General features: G+C 48.0%; 1 protein-coding gene across 1 annotated transcript; it reads left to right on the top strand.

The window, feature by feature from the left end:
- The first annotated feature begins 144 nt into the window (after positions 1 to 144).
- On the top strand, positions 145 to 19,119 carry fhip1b (FHF complex subunit HOOK interacting protein 1B). The gene is made up of 11 exons (XM_079733057.1): positions 145 to 510; positions 1,395 to 1,805; positions 2,700 to 2,930; positions 5,684 to 5,929; positions 6,659 to 6,826; positions 7,272 to 7,351; positions 7,799 to 7,968; positions 8,543 to 10,090; positions 12,396 to 12,574; positions 13,585 to 13,747; positions 15,003 to 19,119. Exons 1-11 carry the CDS (start codon positions 382 to 384, stop codon positions 15,332 to 15,334), a joined length of 3,657 nt encoding a protein of 1,218 aa, XP_079589183.1. The 5' UTR covers positions 145 to 381; the 3' UTR covers positions 15,335 to 19,119.
- The last annotated feature ends 7,126 nt before the right edge of the window (positions 19,120 to 26,245 follow it).

Below are 26,245 nucleotides of genomic sequence, written 5' to 3'. Positions count from 1 at the left end.
ACCTCTCACCCCATCCCTCCCCCTCCCCCTACTCCTCTCTCTACCGGTCTCTGTATTTACCTTCTCCTGGTTGATAGATAACTGTCCTTCCTCCCCCCCCCCCCCCCCCCCCCCCCCTCCTTCCTTCCTCCCCTCCCTCTCTCTCTCTCTCTCTCTCCCTCTTCCTCCTGTCTCCTTTCTTTCTTCCTTCTTTCTTACATCCTTCCCCCTTCCACCTCCCTCCGTTCCTCCATCTTTTGGGTGCCCCTTCCATACACCAGAGCGCCCTATTTTGGACTTGGCCTTCAACACGCCTTCACAGGCCTTCCAACATATTCCTCCACCAACCCACCCCACCCACCCCCACCCACCCCATCCCCAGCCCTGCAGGCCCCGTCCAGCATGAGCTGGCTGAGCCGCCTGAACCCCCGGGGGCCCGGCGGTCGCTCGGGCCGGAGCGCGGCCCCCGCCGGCCCCTGCACCGCCGACCCGGAGACCTGCCTCATGGTGTTTGAGAACCACTGGAGACAGGTGAAGATGGACACGCGCACACACACGCACGCGGGCGCTATTATGACGAAGCAATGAATTGATTCGGATTCGCATTCATAGATTCTTTGATTTGACTAAATCATGAATAAAAATACAAATAAATGGACGGATCAACATCATCTATCAAAAAGGAATTTGAAGGTCATTATTCTTCACGTATGAAGCAGGGTTTGTTCAGAAATGATTGAAAAGTATACTACTTCCCCTAAAGGGCTGTTTCGGGCCAGTCTCGGGCCGGTCTCATAACTGCAGAGCATGTAGCTGATTCAAACTGCCCTAATGGTATCTGGCTACATTCCCTGCTATCGGCCTGTCGAAAATCAATGCTCAGAGTCTCAGGACTGGACCGGAGCGGGGGGCTACTCTGATGCATGCTTTCACGGTTTGCCGTGTTATCGATTACTTCTGCTCTCGTGTGTCGGGGAGAGCCTCAGAGGTGGGAGGGGATGCACTTTCCACTCCGACGTGAGTGCATTAGAAGATGGCATTATGTTACGAGTAGGTGTGTCTGCGTACTGAGTGGCTATCCAACCGAAGGCTCCTGCTCTGTCGTAGGCCGTGCTCTCACCTTAGTGTTATTTGACACGAGGCACCGCAAACTGCGGTACACAGAAGAATTATTCCATCGACCGACCCAACCTGCCAACATTTTCCAAGTCTTCTTTTATAACCCCCCGCGTAGCTTATGGTATTAAGTTGCACAACAATCCAGCTTAAACTTGCAGGCCGTGGAACAGATTATCTGCGTTCTTCTTCCACCTCTGTGAAGCCAATAAAAGAATGACTCACTAAACTGAAACGCCTAGCTTCTCCAGGCATGCGGGCGGTTTCTCACGGTTCCCCCCCCCACCCCCTCCCCTCAGGTGTCTTGGGTGGTGGAGCAGCGCGAGCCCTCGTCATCCAGCGACGACCTGGCGGCGGTGAGGAACCACACCGACCAAATGCTGTGCCTGCTGGCCGAGGAGCGGCCCCGGGCCGGCCCAGACAGCGGCGGGGCGGGGGGGCCCCCGGCCCCGGGCCCCATCCTGGAGCTGGTGGTCACGGAGAACATCCTGGAGCGGCTGGTGCAGTGGCACCTGCGGCGCGGCCTGGACCCCGACAGCCAGGGGGCGCTGCTGAAGCTGTTTGAGATGCTGATCGGCCAGTCCCAGCAGCCGTTGCTGCAGCACATGGCCGTGCTGCAGCCGCTGCTGGGCCTGCTGGGGGCCTGCGCCGACCCCCAGCTGGGCTGCCCCCCCGCCCTGGAGAACAGCCTCGTGCTCCTGCTCAATCAGGTAGGGGACCCTGACGGACGGACGCACAGGCACACAGTAAACAGTGCACACATTGGCCTGAGGTCATTGAAAAAATACCAATCTTTCAAGTAAATGAAAGTGAATGCAAAACATTGTGAAATGTGTTTATTTTTATTATTTATGCATTGCCTATAAAGTAACATCGAGTCCTCCTGTAAACGTGAGGGCCACAGAGCTTCAGGATCCTCTGCAATCTCTACGCTACCCACGACCCTTTTTGAACATATATTTGTATGGGCTTCTGTGCCATTATAGATAGGATAATGAAGAGAGACAGGACAGTGAAGAGAGACAGGACAGTAAAGAGAGACAGGACAGTGAAGAGAGACAGGACAGTAAAGAGGGACAGGACAGTGAAGAGGGACAGGACAGTGAAGAGGGACAGGACAGTGAAGAGGGACAGGACGGTGAAGAGGGACAGGACGGTGAAGAGGGACAGGACGGTGAAGAGGGACAGGACAGTGAAGAGGGACAGGACAGTGAAGAGAGACAGGACAGTGAAGAGGGACAGGACGGTGAAGAGAGACAGGTCAGTGAAGAGGGACAGGACAGTGAAGAGAGACAGGACAGTAAAGAGAGACAGGACAGTGAAGAGGGACAGGACAGTGAAGAGGGACAGGTCGGTGAAGAGGGACAGGACGGTGAAGAGAGACAGGACGGTGAAGAGGGACAGGACAGTGAAGAGGGACAGGACGGTGAAGAGGGACAGGACAGTGAAGATTGGGGGCATTGGGCTGAAGAAGGAAAGGAATGCAAAGTAGCATAGGAGGACCAGAGGTTGGAATTGAACTCGGGTCACAGAATCTGTTAATCTACGTGGTTAGCACACTAGCGAGTTTAAAACCCTGCCCCCCCCCCCCCCCCCCCAACCAGGTGTGTGTCACCATGGCCCGGCAGCCCGTGGTGCTGGAGCTGCTCTTCCGGGCAGCGGCCATCCAGCAGGGCCCGGCCAACTTGCTGATCTTCTCCCTGCTGGTGCCCTTCATCCACCGCGACGGCGCCATGGGCCAGCAGGCGCGCGACGCCCTGCTGCTGGTCATGGCGGCCTCGGCCAGCCACCAGGCCGTGGCGCGCTACATCGCCGAGAACTCCTACTTCTGCCCGGTCAGTGGATGGGGGGAGGGGAGGGAGGTGGTTTTGGGGCAGAGTCGGATGTGTTGCCTCAGCGGTACGCTCACATATCAGACTTAAAGGTGACATATTGTACCACCAGGTGTGAGTGTGATTAGACGTTACAAGCCGTTTTGAAAATCGGCCTCTTCTGACATCACAACGGCTTGTAATCATGCGAAGACCAGCTCGAATCTGGGTGACCGGTTTAAGTTCTTTCGCTTCATGTCTGCCGTTGACCGATCATGTTGTTGGAGGCTGGGATCTGTAACCGTGTCTTCTGTGAGCGTTAACGGCAAACTCAGACTCGGACAGCACTAGTAAACACATTATTAAAGATCATGTCGGAACACCCACGTTCTTGGAAAATAGCTCTAAAGCTTTCAAGTCAACAGCTTTGTTGACTGGCCACTGTAGAAATCCATGTATTAAAATCCCCTTCTGAAAGCTTAATCCCTAGTAGGACTGCCGGATCCGACGTGAGCATAGCGGTAATGCTGTCTTTGGTTTTGACGACTCGTTACAACCCTGAATGCAGGGTTGTGACGCCAGGAAATCCTGAACTGGGGAGGTCAGGCTTGATCCCTCCACTCATTCATTTCCTGGCCATTTTTTGTCTCTGTCTCTCTCCATGTTAGTTGTTGTTTTCTTGAGTGGAGTAGGTATAGTTCAAGTTCTTGATTTGTCCCTTTGAGGGTATTAACTTACGAAAAGACAAAATAAATACAGACAAAAATAATATAAACATTAGTAGTTCAGAAATATAGGTATATTCATGTGATTTAATATGACAACAACCGCAGACAAGTTAATTGTAAAGTATTGACATTGTAAGTAAAGCTCTTGTGTTGAAAATAACTGAAAATGAGTTGCCTTCACAATACCAATAGGCGATGGAGACCTTGTTTACCTCATTGACAACTTGGCATCATTAGGAACTTTGATCTAGCCTTGGGCGACAGTTGGCATCACATGGAAATTTCATCCAAGTTCAACTTGGATCGAAATCCACTACAGCTGGGATTCATTAGTTAGTCTCATCACTGGAACTCAGCGAAACGACAAATTGTGCAAATGTCCAACAGCAATGTGATGACTTGCAGTGCTAATCTAATCAGGCCATGGTTTCAACACCAGGTTTCGTGCGACTTTTCTTGTGATTGTGGTGTATGTTTGTGTTGCTTACACAGGCTGATGCAGCACTGATGGCAGCTGATAATGAACAAAAGGGAAGTGTGTGTGTGTGTGTGTGTGTGTGTGTGTGTGTGTGTGTGTGTGTGTGTGTGTGTGTGTGTGTGTGTGTGTGTGTGTGTGTGTGTGTGTGTTCATCCAGCTAGATACGAATCTCCTCTCAGATGTACTTAATGTTCGACTTTATGCTTGCAGATATTTTGCTCACATTTTCTAAAAACATTTCAAAAACTCTTTTCTCATTTTATCATTAAAACAACCTTAAATGTCATCTTGACCCATGCTGTAGTTTGGCGAACGCTAAGCTAGCCCTGACCCAAAATACATACTCTGGCTTCTTTGGACAGCTGCATGACTACAACCAAGGAAACAATTATATATTTCAAACTGAAAAAGAAGCTAAGATACTGGCCGCCTGCCATAGCTTTGTGTATCACACCCATGTTTGTCGACAGTATTGATTAACGGCGTACGATTTTCGCCTGAGATTTCTTTCTTCCCACCCTGCCCCCTCTACCTGTATATCTCCTCCACGCTCGTTGCCAATGCGCCCACCGCAACACATTCGCACACAAACACACACACATCCTCACGTACGCTGAATAATGTATGAGTGTCGGTCTGACCTACTTAACGGGCAGAAGGACCAGAGGAGGTGCCAAAGCACCAAACACTAGGGCCACAGCTGCCTCCTATTGCGAGAGCATCGCTCCCCTTCTCGCTAGCAACATCCTTCTCGCTCTATTTACTCCTCCCTCCATGCCCTCCCCCCGTCCTGTCCCGTCCTGTCCACTCAGCCCACTGCACATTCTCACTACCACAGAAAAATATTAGTTGTGATGTATCCGTCTACCCATCTATTATGTGTGTGTCTGTGTGCTGTATCTGTGTCCTTTCTCCACATTGTGTTGCCGGGATGGATACTGAGTCGAGCGGTGATGCGGTTGGTTGGGGTGGGGGGTTCTAGTGGGCGAGGTGTTGCTTCTCATCAAGAGGATGCTTTGATCTATCACGCCCTCCTCCCTTTCAGTTCCCCCAGCTCGGAGCACTCCTGTCAGTGTAGTCGGGGGGTGTGCCTTGGTGTGTTATGCAGCTCATCTCTTCAGCTCACTGATGATGCCCGGCCTGTTAAAGACGATCTTTCCACCATTACCACCATTAACGCATGCTGGGATGTATTCCCCTTAGGTCAAAAAGCCAAAGGCCTTGTTTTGATCTGTTCCCGATCAAAACACCATGTACCTGAATGTCTATTAGTAGTTTTTCAGGAGAATTTCAATGCAAATGTCAGGATCCGTTGTTCAGACATTCGGCCCATCAGGATAATATCAGGAGTATATCAGGACTCGCACAAATGTCTGAAAGCAGCTAGTATCTACATTCTATGTACATACAGGGATGGTCGTACAAGACCACGGCCCCTCTGCAGTCGCCAACAACGAACGGGGCCTCAAAAAGCTCATGAGGACTAAGCCGTCACGTCTCGTCAACCGTTGACCGGTTGACCCTCCCCCCCAGCCCCGATTGACCGGCCTTGTTTTCCATCTGTCCCCCAGGTGCTGGCAACGGGCCTCAGCGCCCTCTACTCCTCCCTCCCCAGGAAGATCGAGGTGCGCGGCGACGACTGGCACGCGCTGCGCCGTGAGGACTGGATGGGGGTGTCGTCCCTGGTCCTCTTCATGAACTCCCTGGAGTTCTGCAACGCGGTGGTGCAGGTGTCCCACCCGCTGGTCAGCTCCCAGCTGCTGGACTACCTGCACAACGGCTTCCTGGTGCCTGTGGTGGGCCCCGCGTTGCACAAGGTGAGGGGGGGCGGGGCGGTGGTCGGGACTAGCGGTTGTGGAGGTTGTCCCAACCTCAGAGTGGGAGGTGGGGTCAGGCCATCACTTAAGCCTGGGTTGATTGTCACCGCATCTGAGCACGAAAACGACGTATTTGTTGACCTCATGCCCAGTACATACTCCTCCAGAGTGCGTGACCTGCTGTTTATGCCCTATTAAGAGACTACAAAGGCCACGGCCCTTAACAAAGGTGCATCGCGGCGACTTTCTATTAAACGTGGTCGACGGTTAAGGCTTCCTCCTTAGAGCTGTACGTGAAAATGGGTTGCATGCAAAGGTTGAGCCTACCACCCATATGATGCCAAAGTATTTGCAGCATGAGTCATTTAATCTTGCAAAAAGCAGCATACCAAGGATGCCATTTAAGGCCAACTTGAGGCCAACAAGTCATTTGCATCTAATTTCCTGCTTAAAATGTTGACTTGTTAAGATTAAGTCTGCCAGGTGTCTAGTACATTCCAACTGCAAATAGCATGGATGACACAATCGAAGCGTCCTCGAATGACCCACAGTATGGCAAATCAAATTCTGATGGCCGACACACATCCTTCATCCATGTAATCACGTCATACTAAAACGATTATACTGGTTTCCTTTCCACGCACATAGCATTGGTTTAGACACGGCATTCATTCACATACGTCTCATTGACTTCCCCTGTTGGTTCCGTTTCTCCTCCCCGGCGTCCAGTCGTCTGTGGATGAGATGATCGCCAGCACGGCCTACCTTGAGCTGTTCCTGCGCAGCATCACAGAGAAGGCCCTGCTGAAGACCTTCCTGCGCTTCATCCTGATGCATCGCCACGACAACGACACCATCTTGGACACCCTGCTCACGCGCATCAGCAGCAATTCCAGGGTGAGTGGGAGTGTGTGTGTGTGTGTGTGTGTGTGTGTGTGTGTGTGTGTGTGTGTGTGTGTGTGTGTGTGTGTGTGTGTGTGTGTGTGTGTGTGTGTGTGTGTGTGTGTGTGTGTGTGTGTTTGTCTTCTCGGTCGTCGACATTGTTGCCCGATGGCTGCGGACAGTTCACACAAATTTCTACTAGCAGAGCAAATACAAAACACACAGTACCACTACTATATTAAGTGGCTAGATTTGATATGCCAGCGAGTTACGAAGGCTTTCTTTATATTTTGTTCCAGGACCTTGTACAAGAAGGTTCAGAAAAACATTTCATGACACATTTGAGAAGACAGCATCCCATCCTATTTTGGGTCGCCCAAACAACTTTTGCATTTTAGTACTTGTTATGTGTTGCGATTTGCGTGCAAGGTAACAATAGTAACGTAGTTGTGCCCCGCAGCTCTGCATGGTGTCTCTGAGCCTCTTCAGGACTCTCCTCTCCCTCAACTGTGAAGACCTCATGCTGCAGCTGGTTCTCAGGTAATCCCCGATCCACCTGGCATTCTATAACCCCCGCAGACAAACTAGTGGCAGGGCTCGGTTCCCACTCTGAGGAATTGCTGACCAATCAGGTAATCTGTTCCCTGAACGGTTCAGGGAATCCGTCATGCCTGTCACTGCCATCACAGGTGATTGACAGTTGCCTCGACAAGCAAGAAGTTGATTTGGTTGTTTCGTTTTTAGAACCGAGCTCTCTTCTGCTTTTTTCTGCTTCTCTCTTTGCAAATCTCGAGACTTACCGACAGCGGCTTTAAATGAAGATGTAACACTTAACGTAAAGTACCAAAAGAGGAAGCACCTCGGTATTTAAAATGTTAAAACGATACTGTACTGGAAGCAGATCCTCAAACCGAGACCAATGTCCGACCGTAGGTTATACCAGGTGTCCCATTGTTGTATCCTCCCCCCCCCCCCCCCCCCAACCAGGTATCTACTGCCCTGCACCCATGTCATGCTGAGTCAGCGCCGGGCCGTCCGAGAGGCTGATGTGTACGGCAAGTGTGCGGACAAGTTCCTGTCCCTCATCCCCGAATGCTGCCGGCTGGGGGCAGCGCCCGCTGGTGAGCGGGAGGACGACGTTGCATTCTGGGGGAAAGGTAAGCCAGTGGAAGCGGCCCGAAATGCTGTTTCAGGAAATGAACACACACAGAGTCATCCGGGAGTGGCTCTCAGTGCTGCCTGTGATCAGAGTCACTTGTTCAGACCTCTTGGTTCCTTGTCCTCTGTTACTGTTACTATAACAACGGACTCGGGGCCAGAACACGTGAATCACATTGAAGTCGGGTTGTGCAATTAATACAATTTTGATCACGATTTAGTTTTTTGGGTCAAACGAATCTCCAAACTAACATAATACATTTTTTACTTAGTATATTTTTTTTATTCATTAAAAGTTTCCTAGAAATTGCAGAACAAGTAGATTATTATTGTTTTCAGTTATTTTCATTATTTTCAGTTTGAACATTTTGTTTATTTTTCCAAGGGGCATTTTCAAAGTACCCAGTTACAAAGTGTTTTTTTGAGAGAAATGCTGAATATATGCATTGTGTTTCAAAACAACCAGAATCGTTGGAATAATCATGGTTTCAACATTGACCTAAGTAATTGTGCTAATGGTTTCCCCATGGTGCAGCAGCCCTACATGAGTCTGTTCCTCCGTGCTCTCTTCAGCGCTCAGCAGCCCCAGCGCCGGGTCCCCCGTCCAGCCGCGGCCCGGTACCCCGTCCCGCCTCGCGCTCTTCATCCGCCAGCAGAGCAGCGGGGGGGTGTCGGGGGGGGCCCCGCCGACCCCGACCAACGCGGAGGTGGTGCCCTCGTCTCCGCGGGGCGGCGGTGGGCCGCCCGACACCCCGGACAGCCCCATGCACCAGCAGCAGCAGCAGCAGGTGTCGGTGGACTGCCTGGACTGGGAGTCGGGCTACCTGGACTACCTGCGGGACGCCCGGCGGGGCATCGAGCTCTGCTCCTGGGCCTGCCGCGACTGGTCGGCGCCCTACGACGGCGAGAACCCGGCGCCCGGCGCGGCCACGCCCCCGCCGCCGCTGCCGCCGCTGACGGCCTGCAACCCCTCCATGGCCATTTCCCACGAGCACTTCTCGTTCCAGCCGGGGGGCGGATCCGGCGGCGGTGGCGACCCCCCCGGCCAGCAGAGGGCGGCGATCGTGGCGGCGGCGCGGTCAGAGTGGAGCAGCTCGGAGCGGGACAGCGGCGAGTGGGACGTGACCATCGGCAAGAACCACTGCATCAGCCTCACACCGCGCTCCAAGAAGCGCAGCCTGCAGCGGGAGGAGCCGCTCGCCAGCGCCGTGCCGCCGCTCTTTCTGCCCGCCGAGGCGCCCGCCGCGGGCCGTGACTCTCAGGCCGCCGCGCCCCGCCCCGCCGCCTCCTCCTCTTCGGCGCCTCGCCGCCCGCCCCCGTCGTCGCCGTCGTCGTCCCACCCCGCGGCGCTGTCCAATGGCACGGCGGCGCCGGCGGAGGAAGGGTGCTTCTCGTCAGACAGCCGGGACAGGGGGATGGAGGTCAAGAAGGTCAAGCGGGACTTTGGGGAGCCTCCCCTACAGCAGCAGCATTCAGACGAAAGCTCCACCCAGAACAGCTCCGCCTCCCTCCTCGCTCGCTGCCCGGCGGCCACGCCCCCACCCCGACACCGTCAGGACAACGGCCACCTCAGCGAGGACGAAGCGGCGGCGGCGCCACGGGCCAAGGCCCGCCCGGCCCAGAGCTCCCGCACCCCACCACCATCGGCGGCGGCGGCGGACGTCGACGGGGCCGACCCAGCCGGCGCCACCCGGTATCTCCCCGAGCCGGCCCCCCAGGACCCCAGGCCGCAGTCGGTGGAGAGCCTGATGGAGGAGCTGCTGCAGCAGGCGCCGGCGGACCAGCTGCTCCCCGGGGACTCCAACGGCCAGGGCATCAGCATCGAGGCCTTCAACCAGGAGCTCAGCGAGCTGGAGGCCCGGGTGCGGGAGCGCGGCCGGGACGCAGCGCCGGACGACGACAGACGCCCTCTGGCCTCAATGCAACAGCAGGAAGTGGACGAGGACGACGAGGAGGAGGGGGAGGAGGACGAGGAGGAGGAGGAGGGAGGCCCTCCGCTCTCCGGACCCCCGGAGACGGACCAGACTACCCTGGGGAGTGGAGGCGAGGTCAGGGTGCTTGGCTCTGTGGTGAGCAGCCCTGGCAGACCTCTGGGTCAGCCTGCCAGCCAGCCCTACACAGGTGAGATTCTGGTGAACTCGGGAACACTGATGTGTTGTATTATAATGTTTTCCACTTGGCGGGGCAGTAATGGTCTTTTTTTTGTAGGAGATCCATTATAACTAAAATGTGCAATTTTTAATCTACCATTAAAGTGGTCATCTGGAAGATTTTCCTGTAAATCGATGCATGTGACTGGTGACTAAACCTATGGTCCACTGATGAAAGAACTCGGGTTTGTAGTATTATGAATGTTAAGATCTGCTGGTTGGTGGTGACAGAGTTTGTATCCCTGGGAAAAATGTTAGCCCAAGGTGTCGCTATGACAACAGAATAGAAATATTGTAGGATCATCACTTTATGGCAGAGGTCGGCAACTAAGTTTGCCTTTTTTCAGCCAGCAGGTGGCAGGCCAGAACATTATCAAAGGCTAGTTCAAGGAATTGATTAATGAAAGTGCATCTGGAACTGTGACGGAGGCCCATCAGCTGGCTTAGGCATATACCTACCAAGCACTAGATGACTCTTAAAAGACGTACATATAAACAAGTGTATGCCCTAATCACGTGATTGTCATGCCTGATCACGTTGGGTAGAGGTGTTGCACTGTCTCCACTGAGACAACGCAGCGATATCATCATGAGCAGTTCTAACTGGAGAGAAAGTGAAATCCGCGAGCTGCTGATCATGTGAGAGAAGGTGATGCAGTCATATTAAACAAAGACGTTGAAAGATGGTGCGAACTATGAGAGAGACGCCGAGGAACTGTCCTTACAAGGCTTTTGTCGGGCCGAAAAACCCTAACCCATCCCTAACCCAAAAGTGGTCAGCAAAATAAAGAATATGTTGGCGTTTTTGCACTTGTAAATAGTTAATCGCGTTTGTAGCCTAAACTCAGACATGAACTCATTCTTGCATGCGGGTGTCTTCATTCATAAAAAAAGAAAAACATTTGGGATAATGCAAATTATTCTAAAGAGGTCTAGACTCCGTGCGCAGCCCCGCCTTCTCCAGTGAACCAAGAAAGCCAGCGCCGTGATGAACGGGGGATTTTACCCCCTCGGTTTTACATAGAAAACTTGAAATAAGACGGTGAAATCGCCGGGCGTGCCAAGCCTCGACCGAACTGGCTTGGCAGTGTAGAAAGGCCTTATGGTTGCCATGGTTGTTGTATATAGGCCTATAGAGGGGGGTTCCGTTTCATTTAATATTGCGTAATTTCAGATAACTCCCGCTCAGCCCCTCGCAGCTTACGTGTGACCGTGACGAGTGTGTCTCTAAAAAAAGTTCACTGTATCCGGCCCTTCACATTTAAGCTAACAGATATAGATATTCGATATTCTAAAATAATTAAATTTAAAAAAAAAAAAATCGTATAACTTCAGAATAATCTGGCGGCCAGACATAATACTAGCCAACCCCTGCTTTAAGGGAAGACCTAATTAAATAAACTGTTGCTACAGTTAAATATCTGTCCTGAAGTTTGATGTTTAAATGTCTGTGTAGTCTTACAGTATCACACCTAAAGAACAGTCAAGACCAATTCAACCATTTGTCATTACCGTTTGAAAATACCATGATGGCTTGAACACAATTGCTTACGAAACATTTGCAAAATGAGTGTCTTCTGCTGGCCAAACTGAAAGGACTCCTCTGGGACCTGATACTTATTATTGAACAACAACGGACATCTACTTCCATTGTTCCAAAAATGCATGTGTCTGTTTGCCAATTGCAAGATGGAGAAAGTGTGAGAAGGAGACCAGCGTTGTTGCTTTTATGTTTTAATTAGACTGTATTTCAGTCCCAGTATTTCTAAGGTATAGGTGAACTACCCACACAACAAGCTATGATATGATATGGCTACAACTAACAATTATTCTCAGTCTGTTAATCCACTCATCATTTAAGATCAAAAAAGTCCTGAATAGTAGGAATTCCATTTACAAATTCCCAGACTACAAATTATGTCTTGTCTTGATGTCTATAAGCGAGCACATGGCTTCCTTGGCAATATAATGTAAGTATGCAAGAAAAAAACGAAATGATCCTGACCAAATACTTGAATCAAAGAAGCATCAAGCAAAAATGTTTGGGTATTTGTACTGGCTATATAACCTAAACGATGAATCAATTATCACAATTAGATCTAATACATTTCTCTTTCGGATCGACTCTACGATTAATAACCAAAATCGTTGCAGCCCTACAACGTTGGCTCTGTTCATCAGCGTAAACCAAAAAAAAGCTAGTTTTACGGCCGCCAACACCCCTGTTGTTGTAACGTAATCTGTCATCTCGCCCACACTGTGCTTCTGTCTGCCAGGCCCGTTCATGGTGGTCCTGTTTGCCAAGCTGGAGAACATGGTCCAGAACTCCCTGTATGTCAACATCCTGCTGACGGGCATCGTGGCCCAGTTGGCCTGCTACCCTCAGCCCCTGCTCCGCTCCTTCCTGCTCAACACCAACATGGTCTTCCAGCCCAGCGTCAAGTCCCTCCTCCAGGTATGCCCCCCCATCCCCGGCCTCCTGGGACCGTCCTGATATTTATGCATAACAGCAATTGCTTTTTTGCTAAATAAGGCTGCCGCCTTTGTCGAAAACTCAAGCCAGTCAGAGAGGGGCTTGTGCCCTCTCCGAATTCAGTCAAAAGTAAAAAAAAAAAAGACACTCACCAGGTAGAGCGCGAGCCATTAAGGCCCGGTCCTTACAGCCCAAACCCGGGTTAGATTCCTGCCTGTGGTCATTTGCTCTCTCTCTCTCCCATACCTTCCTGTATCTTCATGAGTAAAGCATAAAAATGCAAAAAAGAAAATCTTTAAAAGAGAAAAACTATTTGATTGCTCCGTAGATAGATGCACTTTCTTTTGTTGCCTTCATTGTTTTGTGTTCTTGTTTGGCAGACTGTGGCACTGCCTGTTAGTCAGGAGTTAAACTCACTCCCCCGACCACCTATTATTTCTAGCATAATTACATTTTTGGAATACATTTGACTGGTATCGAGACCAGACTGATCTGCAAAGAGAAACGGAATGTGAACTCGCGCGATCGAGATAGTTTCACAAAGCTACTGTGACATTCTTCTACTTGATACTAATTGTGATCTGCTGCTTGCACAAAATCGATGGTCCGGATTTGAATGTACAGTAGAAGAATGTCACAGTAGCTTTGTGAAACTATCTCGATCTTGCGAGTTCATATTATGTTTCACTTGCAGATCAGTCTGATTGGTTCAGATGTGCATGGTGCTCCTCTTTTAGTAGTGTTGTATTATAAGCTATTGGGAATCTGACCCACTTAAAGAACACCTTGTCCTTGGTGCACTGTTCTCCCTGGGCTGCCCTCTTGAGCCCAGAACAGACAGGTAATAGCTTTATCTCTGCCATATTCCAACCTCGTTACATCCCGAGGCAGTTCATTGACGAGACAAGGACACATTTGCACCTCAAAGTTTGGTTTTAGGTGCAAAAAACAGACTTTGCTTTCAAACCCATAAAAAAAAAACCCTCCTACAGGTCCTTGGTTCGGTCAAGAACCGGATCGAGGCGTTTGCGGCGTCCCACGAGGACTTCCCCGCCATGCTGAGGAAGGCCCAGCGGTACCTGGCCGCCCGGGGGAAGGTGGACTGGACCGAGTCGCCCACGGCAGTGCCAACCCTGCGACGCTCGGATTCACTGGGTGAGAGCAGCCACACACACACACACACACACAGACACACACACACACACACACACACACACACACACACACACACACACACACACACACACACACACACACACACACACACACACACACACACACAGGGGGGGGGGGGATGTTTAAAAAACAGATTAAGTATCAAGCATGTAAATATAAACACTCTTTTCCCTGAAGCTTGTCAGCCTTTGATGGTGGTAGAGAAAAATAAACTATGCAGGTGAGTTGGGGAGGGGGTGATATTGGACCATCTGGGCCCACACTGCACCCACTAATGAGTGTGAGAGCAACCGCAGGACACTGCTAAAGTTAGGTCATTGTGACTGGAGGCCTGGATCAGAGGCTCTCCCAACCACTCCCTGGTTCTCAAACGAAGCCAGCCCATTGGCCGGTTTCATCCCATTCCATGGACCAAAGCGGTCAACACATCCAGCCAAGCGGCTGTAAAATCATATAAACATGTATTTAAGTATAGAAATGAAGAAAATCATTTGGGTTACAAAGCTGTAATCTGACTGGACGTGATTCCAGAGGCCATCATTCAGCGGGTCAACGTTGTAACTGTGGGAGCTCTGAGCGCAGCGTCAAGGTGGAAAAACGGTGCTGAGGTGGAAAATCAGGGTCAACGCTAAATAAGGATTCTGCATTCGCCTCCATTGGAAAACAGTGGCGTGGCCAATGGCCAATCATGAGTTGATGATGATTATGATTTTGATTTAAATACTATGCAACAAATACCTGGAATAAACTCCCTTATATTATACTCACGTATTTAAGGCTTGCCCTAACTCTGACCCCTTTAAAACATGACTGAAGACTTTTGTGTTTGCTTTAGCTTTCTGCTAAATCTAAAATACATTGAACTTTCTACAATGCATTTCTTAACTTTGCTATTATATTTTATTTATTAGTTTGATTGCATGCATTTTTTGACTTTGCCTTTGTTTAGCTTTGCTTATCTATTTTATTTTATGATTTCATTTGATTGTATGGGAAGCACTTGTGAGTCTGCCTCGTGCATGAAAAGGGCTATAGAAATAAAAATTGCCTTGCCTTGCCTTGAGTGGACTACTTAAGTCCAGACGTCCAACGTCCAGAGAAACAGAAATGAGTCACTCTCCTAAGATAAGTGTAGCGTTGAATCGCATGTCGTTACAATCTCCACAAAGTTAACGACTCGTCGGGTCATTTGTTCTGACCCCTTCCGGGTTTATCTCTTCCTTTCCCGCTGCAGTGAAGAGCCGCAAGCCGTCGCTGGGCGACCTGATCCTGCGCCACACCAACAGCCCCACGCGGGCGCGCCACGCCGCCCAGCTGGCCCTGGCGCACGTGCGCGACGGCGGCCAATCATTGCACAGCGCCCTGTTCCGAGGCGGCGTCGGAGGCGGGCCCAGCATCGGCGGCGGCGGGGGCTCGAGCCTGGAGCGGCAGGCGGAGGCGCTGCGGGTGAAGAACGCCGTCTACTGCGCCGTGGTGTTCTGCGAGTTCCTCAAGGAGCTGGCCGCCCTGGCCCAGGAGCACGCCGTCGCCGTGCCCTTCGGCCAGAGCCAGGCCGCCGAGGAGTGAAGGGGGCGGGGGGGAGGCACCACCACCACCCCTGCGTTTGCCCTTCTACTTGGTACGACCCGAGGCTGCAGGCTCGCGGCCAGCGGGGTCACAGAGGTCACAGCTTTGGGGCCCGTCACTCGCCATAGGTGCACTGCCATTCCCCTACCACACGAGGTCTGGCTGGAACGCGGAGGTTACCCCTACGTTGCCATAGGAATAGAAACAAAACAAAAAGAGGGGAGGGGGGGGGGCTTAGTCGACAAATAGATCTAGTAAAAATAAATGTATGACATTTTTCTTAGACGACGGTGTAGGATATCTATGTAAAGTGGAGTGTGACACCGATCAACTCCGGCTACTGTGCATATCATGTATATAATATTTATGTATGTATACTATATATAGAAAGTATTTGTAGATTCTCTAGATTTCAGAGTTTGTATATACACTACATGCCATAGTTGTGTTTGGCCACACGAGGGCCACGGTTAAAGGAGATCGCTGCCGTACTACTCAGTACATGTCTGCACTCAATTTCAAGACTGTAGGGTGTGCTTTTGTGGGAAACCATCGACACGGCAACCGATAGTTCATCTTTATTTCGAAGAGAAAAACATGGACAATGGTGGCTTTTCAATTCACTTCCATTGGTTTACAAATCTCTGCTCGGCTTAAGCAGTCACTGAAGTTAATTGATATTGTGTCAGACGCCAGTGATACTTTGTAGAGTATGGATAAGGACTCTTAGCGGAGAAAGAAACAAGGGTCTAATACTAAATAATGAAATGAATTCACCAATGACCTGGGAGCATAAAATTGCTTTGAGTCTTTGGGTTTTATGATTGGTATTTTTCAGCATTTCAACACACATCATGTAATCTCAGTGCAGATTTCGTTCATTGAGTGTGGTTGGAACTGGAAATTTTAAGTCTCATTTTCCTAGTTTTTAATTTGTTTGATGCAATCTCAATGCCTGCCTTCATCATCTTGTTTAGGATACATTGTACTTTTCAAAGGGGGGAGGGGGGGGTTATTAACATATCAGTGAAATGGGAGAGCAGTGTCTTTTGTATTATTTTTTTCATGAGTGTGTGTGTGGATCCACACGTTTCAATTTCTAATGCCATTCTCCATCTCTTGAGGCCGTGATTGCGCGGTGCACCTGTTGTTGTTGTTTTTATTTCACACCACCGACTTGAATGATTTTGCTTTTCATTTAAGCTGGTCCTCCTGAGGCATTTTCAAACTTGGTTTTATTAAGTCTCCAAACAGTGGCGGATTGAAAAGGGAGTATTAAGCGTAGTTTTGGTTAAATGTTTTTGTTTTTTGGTTGCAAAAAAGGGCCCAACTAGACAGTCTGACTGTCGCGTTGGGATTTGAACATGCTGCTAGTTAGTTAACACCAATAACCAAGTATAATCAGTGTCATGGCTTTTCAGTTCTGTTCTGATACCAAGTTATTTTAAGAGTAGACTTCATGCGTTGCAGTAGACAGCTGTACCTTTTTTTTCGTTCACTTTTTTTTGATTTGTTGCCAAGACACTATAATCACTTTATTTTGTTTTAACGGAAAAGAAAAATTGAGATGTTTTAAGTTAAACATGTCATTTGTGGCTACACCAGTCTAAGTCAAAGTACTTATTTTTTATTAGCGCTGCATTTTCTAACGAAGAAAATATTTTTATTTGCGCATAATACCAACTGACTCATCTGTCTGTGCCACCTCTTATGTGTCATCTCTCCACATCTACCATCTTCTGTGTCAAAAAAGGTTTAGGTATGTTCCAGTACCCATTTAAAAACGGGAAAAACAAAATGTTTGGTCATTCAGTATTTCTTTCCAGACGTTTCTAAGGAATACCATTTCTAGGAATCATACCAGGGCGTTTATATTGTGGGAGAGTTGGGTTCTCCACAGGAGCCCCAGCCCCGCGGGCTTGGTCTGTTGAAAGGCTTCTCACAGGGGCCCGGGGGAGGAGGGGAAGTTATGCCCTCCGTCCATCCATCTGTCCATACAAGTCTTTCAACCTCTCTATCTCTTTCATCCTTTCGCCCTTTCAACCTCTCTTCCCTTTCTTTTCTTTTTTTTGGGTCAAATTTGCATAATGTCATAATGTTTGATAAATGTTGTTGTTTGGATGATAATTTGCATTTTTTCAATGTCATTTATATTATTGTTTCCAATATTTTTAGGCTCGTCATTTATGCCCTTATTTTTGTTCCAACACACCAAAGAAGTTACCTTTTGAAGGAGACATGTTTAAGACTATTTGTTTTAGAAAACCAATGTTATTTTCTTCAGAGAAATCCCACGCTGTAAACCTATGTTGCAAAATTACCATAAGAAATCAGATATTTTACTAGAATGGCCCCAACATGGAAAGAGTATAGGAGTACACAACTCCCCGTCTGTATTCGTGTTACAAACGGGTAAAAGTGGTTGACAAATAACAAGGATTTTGCCATCAAGTCTCAGTCCAAACCCTTATCAATGGCAGTAGTAAAGAAAGACATCAAGGTAGATTTGATTTTCTTACCATGTATTAAACATGTCCTATTCCAATTTTATCTGTATGACAATGTTCAAAGTTAAACCTGGATAAAAGCTAATTTTGAACTTGCTTTCGATTTGGTTAAAGTGTCTGACACACAAATGCAAGGCCTCAATAATCTGGCAGCGCTGTTTTGTCTCCATTGATTTAAAATACGGTGTTTAATGTGACTTACCAAGTCAAGGGAATCATGTTCTTGTGCTTATCACCTCTGATTGATTGACATTGCTAAATTAATTGTTCAAATGGCATTAACAAGAGAAACAATACTAACACACATGGACAAAGAAACTATATTGGCCCAAAGATTTACCTTGATGTATAGACATGTGATTGCTTACACTCGTAATATAAATGCCTGTGGGGGGGGGGAGTTTGTTTTTAGACTAGTGATTCTGCAGGATTTCATCTTGATACAAGTCAAAGTCCTTGCACAAGAGCCATACTGTTCAACACAGCGAGGGATAAGCCAATGTTGTTTGAAGATGATTAGAGTTATCGTATGGATTGATTTCTGGTAAGGCCTCCTCTCATGGTGCTTCCTCCACCCATCCGACCAGGAGCCACTCCACTGTGTCCATCAGACACTCCACCAAGCCTTGCCACTGCGATGCCTCCGAGGCATCAGTGTAATGTATGGAACACCTCGCTCCAGCCCTAGCTCATCCATTGTTTTCGAATTTTGTTCACCTGTCTGGGTTTGCTTGTCAAAGGTTATGTTTTTATGTTGTTTTTTTTGTCTCCCAAGACATGTACATCTAAGTACTGCAGAATTGGTGTTTCCAATTCATGGACATTCACTCCAGAGAGTTGTTTTGGGTCTGTACCCATTCTGAACATCATGTTGTGCCATATTCTATGTTTGGAGAGCACACGCACACACACACTTCCCTGTTGCCTGCTTACAAATAAGCTCTGCACACCCCCGCCCTTTCTTCCACCCACCTCATTCCCCAACAGATTTCTCCCCTGGAATCTATGCAAACATGCCCTGGTGTCTTTGGCAGGAGCTGAAAGAGGAGATGGACTGGCTGATCACTGTAAATAATGTATAAACCGATGGGTCTTAAGAAGAATTCAAGGTGGGTGGGCGGCTTAGGAAGAGAACGTCTATGAATGAACCAATGAGGGACTGAATGAGAGTCATGCAAAATGATGAATGTCGTCCGATATTTTTCTATAATTTTAAAAAATCATTTTAGCAAATGGACATTGATCAAAATGTGGGGAAAATGCTGTAAAAGAAACACTCAAAAGGGAATGTTTTTATTAATTTATAAATGTTTTACCCAGCAATACTGCCTCTGTCCCTGAGTCTTCATTGTCTGATGCCTGTAAAAACTTAGTTCTAATTATAACTTTATGAATAACTCAACTTGTTTACCCAAAACTCTATTCTTTACATGCAAATTTCTTCAGCGTGTTACAAGGAGATGAACAAAAGATGACTTGAGCACTTTGCAAAGCTAAGTGTAAATCTTTTAAGAATTTATTTCCCCTTCAAAAATTCAAATTCTTCACATTTTTCCTGCAGATGTTAAAGTTTGGTTTTGTGATAAGGGAATATATTCCTTAACTGATCGCACTATAGGCGTATATATATATGTATATTTAATTTGTAATAATTTATATTAACCATTGGGAAATCATTCTGCGCATATAACCCAGTGCTCGGGCACCAAGTCCAGGTGTACTGTCCATAACTTGCTTATGGGCAGTGTTAATGTCATGGTTCTTGTAGTGTTGGAGGAAACCCCCACCCCCACCGAACACGGGAAGAACATACAAAATCCACACATAAATAATCCTCTTAAGAGCTGTGTGTTTTGGAGCAAAAAACTGTATTTATGCAGACTTTTATGTACATTATTTTCTTTATCGTCTTTCTTACCTTCACTTGGAGGATGGAGGTAACACACACACACACACACACACACACACATTGTTCTGAGGGCCCTCCTGCGGTGCTGAGGCTTTACTTGTTTGAAAGATACAGGGGAGCTTCTTAAGAATGATAGATTCTTCTTTCACCCAGCAGCTACCGAGTACAGTTGTGCTCTGGATTATTTCCTCGGTTCTCCTGTTGTTTGGTGGAGCGCTCGCCTCCATCCTCTTCATCCCCCCCCCCCCCCCAACTGCATCGTTCCATAAAGCGGCCCACTCATCCCTTCTCCATCCCTCTGTCCTTAAAGCACCTCTGATCTATCTGCCCACTCCGCTTGTTCGCATGCACAATCTATCTTCGCCGTCGGATTTTGCCTCTATATCTGTTTTATTATACCCAATATTCCACAATCCAGGATCCGCAGAGACGGCCTCACTCATAGCAGATGGGAGCGATACATCGGCTTCACGATCGCGTCCCCCGTATGCAAGATAACGAATAGGGTCATCACGTGAAACGATTCCATCAAACCATTGATGTGGTTTCACTTCTGTTTTCCTAACTTTAAAGTCGAAAAAGAAAAAAACATCTTAAGTGGTCGTCTTTTCTTCAGTCTGGAATAAGGACAAAAAGAAAGTAAATTAAGGACTGCAAATAATGAATCAGTTGGTTTGATTTGCTTTGTCAGTAATGACCTCCTTGGCTCATCCAAACCTCATGGGGTACCTATTGCGCCCTGAGCCACTACTGCCATAATCAGTCTTCCTGGCCTCATATCTCCTCTCACCAGGTAGAGCAGCCTCACACACGCCAGGGCAGAGTGGCCATCTTTCATCCAACATGTGTGCGTTTGTATTGATCCTGCCACCTGTATTCACCATGGAAAGAAAAGGACAAAAATAAGATATTTGATCGATGGCATGTTATGAATCAGTTTGTTTCATTTGTTCTGTGACTAATAACATCCTTGGCTCATCCAAACCTCGCCGCTCACACACACAAGCCAGGGTGTGTGTGAGTGTCTGGGCCAGAGGACTCACAGTGTCCTTACAACCCTGCCAAACAGCCTGCACCTGAACCCCGACCGTAGCCACACGAGAGAAGGAGCGTTCCAACTTTCCACATTCGCAAACCAAAACCCACTACAACATTTGAGGTGCATGAAGAGAGTAGCTACTCACTTTTGAGTCATGGTTGTTTTTGACGCCCAGGGGTTTTCACTGAAGCTCTTGAGGTCAATAGCTCAGCAGCCAAACAAAAATGTAGAAGTGTGGAAGTGAAGAAATCCTGAAGAAAACGTGAAGAAATTCCACAAAATTCAACATTTGGATAAAATACATTTGACTATATAATGAACAAGATTGAATGTTCCTCATAGTTGTCAAGTATGTCACCTGGGCTTCAGACAATGTAAAGGTCCCCTTTTATCACAGATTAATTGTATTGATAAATACCTAATGGTACAGTGAATGTTTTAGTTAAGGAGATATGATATTGTATTATATACCTAAATAAGTGCTGAAATATAAATAGCGGCCAACTCCAGACCCACAAAATCAACATTTCCTAGCTAATCTCGGGCATCTCTGGATTCCTTCCAGTAAAATAAATGCTTTTGAATTGCTACACTGCGGTATTGACCTAGCTTTCCTACTCCTGCCTTATTTTCGATTACCTGGCAGACTCTGTCTGCCATGTCCAGTTGCACACAGCAAACCGAGCCATCGTTAGGCAGCTCGTTCGCCTCTGCTGTACTGCAGCCAACAGTTTTGTTTGTTTAAATGTAAAAAGCAATTAATCACAATCCCTAAACTAAATAATTTGGTATACGATGTTTATCACTTCTAGTTTGCATGCTTGGATGGGTTCAAAAATCATATTATCCCACAACAATTGTTCCCCTAGAGACCTATCATCTGTTGTAGGCCCCTCAATTTTTGTTCCAGGTTTCCTTATCTCCTTTTAAACAGTGTATGCTGATAACCTTATACTCTATACATTAACCACACAACACAATGGGATAGAATTGTTGGCATTATTAGTGTATCCCTACTCTCTCAGTTCACAGACAATGGCTGGTTCTTATGGAAACTCAAGTTAGCGAGGTGGTCGCTTAGCAACGACGAAGAAGAGGAGAAAACAAAAACAAACGACAGCCGGGACACTGGGAAGACCATGCAGAGAGAGAGAGAGAGAGAGAGAGAGAGAGAGAGAGAGAGAGAGAGAGGGTAGTGGGGGAACATGAAGGACTCAGGTGCCCCGTTGGAGTGACAGGTCAGAGTGTGTGTGTTTGTGCAGGAGTATTACAGGTCAGGAAAAGTTACATCAGTTTTATGAAGTACTATACTTTCATAGGACGCTGATCCACAGGTAAATATATGATTTCAGTCGTTTTGTCTTTTTCTATTTGTAGAATAATATATACTGAAGTCTCTGGCCTGGTTATATTTCGTCTGGAATGTTTTGGATTTGTTTCATGAGTTCAGCATTGTGAACCCCAACGGTTTCTGCAATACTTTGTTATTTTGTGTATAGTTTTTGATGATGAAGTGTTCTTTTGGCGGCATTTTGCCTTCTACTTTGGTCTAAAGATGTCAGAACAGTGACTATCACTTACCCACTGGATAAGCAATTGGATCCCCCCAACACACAACTCATCCATAATGTAGTTGTCTGGTAATGTGAGTGGAATCCGTGAAGTGACAGCGAAGCGGCTGACATAGAAAACTGTTTCCTCATAAGAACTGCAAAGTTTTCTGGTAAATGATATCTGTGTTAACCCTTTTTTATGATATCTTAATAATTTGAGTGATGTTATTGTTGTGCAATAAATAATATAGTAAACGGTTCCACTGCTGCTGTGGTCGCCTGTCAACTGCGACTGAAAGAAAACTCAACCGTTCCTTGATATTTGAATAGTTTGTTTTATGTTTTTATTCCATTCATGTCTAAGGAATACAAAACTGCATTTGATTATTATTCAAAAAACAGTACCTGCTCCAAACAAGTGTGGGCCCAGTATACATTTAGTGGATCTTTCGTTCTTTCAATCATTCGTTGACAAATGCTTTTGTATCTGTATCGGCCTCCTTCTTAATACTTCTTATTCTTAATCTTTTTCTCTCCTGTATAATCCGCAATCAAAAGACAATACTTAAACTGGTTCAGGAATGTATGATAGACAGAGAGGTGCTGGAGAGAGGGAAGGATATGTCATTTATCAAGAGCAGGTGAAGAACAAGTGAAGCAGGATTAAAATACGAAGGAACACTTTTTAAACCTCAGGGCTGGCCTTGCTGTTGTGGAAGTAAAACCTGCCAAAAGGCCGGCATTTCCATGTTTTTCTGATCACTGAATAAACAACACTGTTTTCCATTGTAGTACAGACAGATTCAATAGGCTGACTGAACGTTGACTAGTGTCCGGACTTGAATTCACTGTTTTATTTTGGTCATTACAATGGAGAGAGGATGGGCAGCTATGGAATTTATATCTCTTAAATAAAAAGTCTGAAGCAGAACCTGCCCTTTTGTAAATGTCAGAGTTGTTGTGTTTTATGTATACCAAGGCACTATCTGCCGGTCCAGAGGGTTTTAAAAGAAAGTGTAGTTGAGATGTGATGTATTGTTCCTGCCGAGAACATGACTTCTTCATGGCACTGTGTTGCTATTCCTAGGGGGACAGACAGCCTGTCACACACCATACTTCACTCTGATAGGCTAGACAGATGCCTCTCAGTGGCCATTCTCTGCTGCTTTTTGTTCTACCTCATGAATAAAACACCACAGGCTGCCCTGGATGGTCTCTCTGATGGCACAACCTCACACACACACACACACACACACACTCTCACACACACACACACACACACACACACACACACACACACACACACACACACACACACACACACACACACACACACACACACACACACACAAACACACACACGCACATACGCACACACACTAATCCTTGCTGGCCCATTTACACCCAGTGTGATGGGAAGGTGGTTGGTAGTGCTCCTGCCACACCTAGGCTCCATGAGAGGTACTGCTCATGTTGTTGCTGTCGTTATTTTGGGTGGTGGTGTTTTTTGCTTGTTTCCCAATAGAGGCTGCTGCTGCCGGTCTGCCTGCATGTGAAATGCTAATATACTGTTCCCTTCGCCACACTGTGTCCTATCTCTTTATAGTGGATATACTTAAATCTGTCTCTGCTCTGGCAGCTTAGCAACCGGTGCCGCTGTGTCATCTGCGATGATTATGTGGGGTGCAGTTTGAGCTGTTCTCTCAGAGGTAGTCGTTTCGGGTGACCTGGTCGTGAGATGCCGTACAGGTCATAGAAAAGAAAATCATCATCTTCAAGGGGAACCATCAAACAAGTGTCTATATTTTGGCTGTGTCAAGTCATAGATTCTGTCTGACTTGGAGAATCCAAATGAAGATAAAAGAGATATTCTTGCCTTCTCATGTTGGCATTAACCAATGCAGCTATAAAAGCAGCATTGGTTAATGCCAATGCAGCTCATAAATGTTTCCATCTTTTATAAAGTTTCCAATGAGCATGACCAATTAGTTGTGATAACTTAATATTGGTTCAATGGTAAACCATCCAAATTCCACAGGTTCAACTGCTTTATAGGATGTTACAGGGCAGCTTTCATGGCATGAATTGTTTCTTCATTTTCTTTTTCTGTCCCCAGGAAGTGAGGAACTGAGAAGGCAAGATTGGGTGACTGCAGGCACACCTCAACTTCATCCGGCCAATCATCAATACTGCAAGGCATCCATAAATCAACTCATCCATCTTTGCTATCATGTATTTGGGATCTCCACTGAGCAGCAATCCTACCTCCCCTATTCCGAACCTCAGCCCTCAGTTTCAGCCCGATGGGGAATTTCCAGGTGAGCCGGGCTCCGCTCCTTTGCCCCTGTCTCCGCTACCGTGCTGGGCTACCCAGGCCCTATGTGATCTGGCCCGGGCCGAGACCGAGTTGCGTCGCCTGCAGGAGTACCAGGCAGCCGAGATGGAGGCAGTGAAGCAAGGGTTGGAGCGTGCCGTTCTGGGAGCTCGTAGGGAAGAGCGCCGCCTTGTGGAGAGGGTGGAGCAAGACCACCGAGACGCGCAGCAGCGTCTGGAACAGGTGCAGCGAGACAACACAGCGGCCGTGCAGGTCAGCCAGTCACTGTTGGACCAGAGACTCCGCAGACTGGCCCATCTGCGCAACCAGATCCAGAGGGGAAGCCAGCATCCAGGTCAGAACCAATCTGGGTCGGACCACAACCTGGTACTGCAGCAGGGAGTGGCAGAGCTTCTCCAGCCATGGGAAATATCCCTCTCCCTCAAGAAAGTGTCCTTCAAGCCCAGCTCCCAGACCAACGCTGTCGACTTTGGGGACATTCGTGTGCAAGATCACAGCCTCAGCCTGCCTGTTGGCCAGTGTGGACCCCAGGGCCAGCTTTGTGCTTTGCATTCTGGCGAGATAGGATGTGGGGAGGCGAGCCACAGAGGCGCCAGGGAAGAGAGGACCACTCCAGACGGCGGCACAGGAGCAGGACAGTCGTTGAACATATCAACAAGTAGGGTCGTGAGAAAAATCCGCCTCTCTGCTCAGAGTGACAACAATTCAGTCATGGAAGTGAAAGTACCCTCGGTGCAGACACGCCGCTGGCCTCCAAAACGTGATCAGTCTGACTTAGAGTCATCCCAGGAGGATGATATGGACTCTCCTACCGCTGTAAAAAAGGGGGTGGAAGTCTTGCTGTCTGGCCCTGCAGCTTACAACACAGGTGATCGTGAAGGTAACGAGCAGTCCAGCCGTGGCAGACACCACATCCCAAGAAACCAGAGGAAACAAGGCAGTCTGCGTTCCAGAGATTCTTCTGTGGAATGCAGCCATTCGAAGCCGAACAAATTGAATCAGTATTGGAGCTTAGACAGTCAGGATAAAGGAGACAGAGGCAGAGTGAAATCAAACTCAAAGATGTACTCTTCTCCACCCCACACATTATCCAATATGGCTCACAAGGAGCCTGTGGCCAGTCAAAGCTGTTTGGACCTCACCTACAGGGCAAAGTGTAACTCTCGCCTGAGCCAGTACTCGGATGACCACAGCACCCCAGGGGACTCTGGGCGTGCTCCATCCCCAGTGGACAGCCTTGACTCCTGCGACACCTTCATTGTCACCTCACCACGTACAGAATACAGAGGGTCTCTGAATCACAGCTCTCGTCTGTCCAGGTCTGCAGCGGACCTGACGTGCAAGACACTGCCCCTGATAAGCGGCGACAAAAGCAATCCCAACAGCGGCTGGAAGGTAAATCGCAGCTGCAGTCCCCGCTACTCTGGCTTTGCCCTCGCCTCCCCATCTCTCCGGAAGAAAAGGTCAAGGATCGCCAATGTTGGGGAGGTGCTGCCTGGACATGGAGGGATGGACAGTGGCCACCAGATGGAGGGAAGACCTATGCAGGGCAGGGCGAGCAGAGTAGC

Source organism: Pollachius pollachius (assembly GCF_949987615.1).
Source record: "Pollachius pollachius genome assembly, chromosome: 3".
In the NCBI taxonomy this organism is placed as follows: Eukaryota; Metazoa; Chordata; class Actinopteri; order Gadiformes; family Gadidae; genus Pollachius; species Pollachius pollachius.
Note: the sequence above shows the minus strand (reverse complement) of the source record. Positions and strands in the feature narration are given on the sequence as shown.

Excerpts from the sequence above, each read along its gene's own strand:
- fhip1b (XM_079733057.1), top strand. The coding sequence starts at position 382 with ATGAGCTGGCTGAGCCGCCTGAACCCCCGGGGGCCCGGCGGTCGCTCG. Across the intron at positions 6,827-7,271 it reads GCATCAGCAGCAATTCCAGG|CTCTGCATGGTGTCTCTGAG; the intron begins GTGAGTGGGAGT and ends TGTGCCCCGCAG. Across the intron at positions 7,969-8,542 it reads CGTTGCATTCTGGGGGAAAG|CGCTCAGCAGCCCCAGCGCC; the intron begins GTAAGCCAGTGG and ends TGCTCTCTTCAG.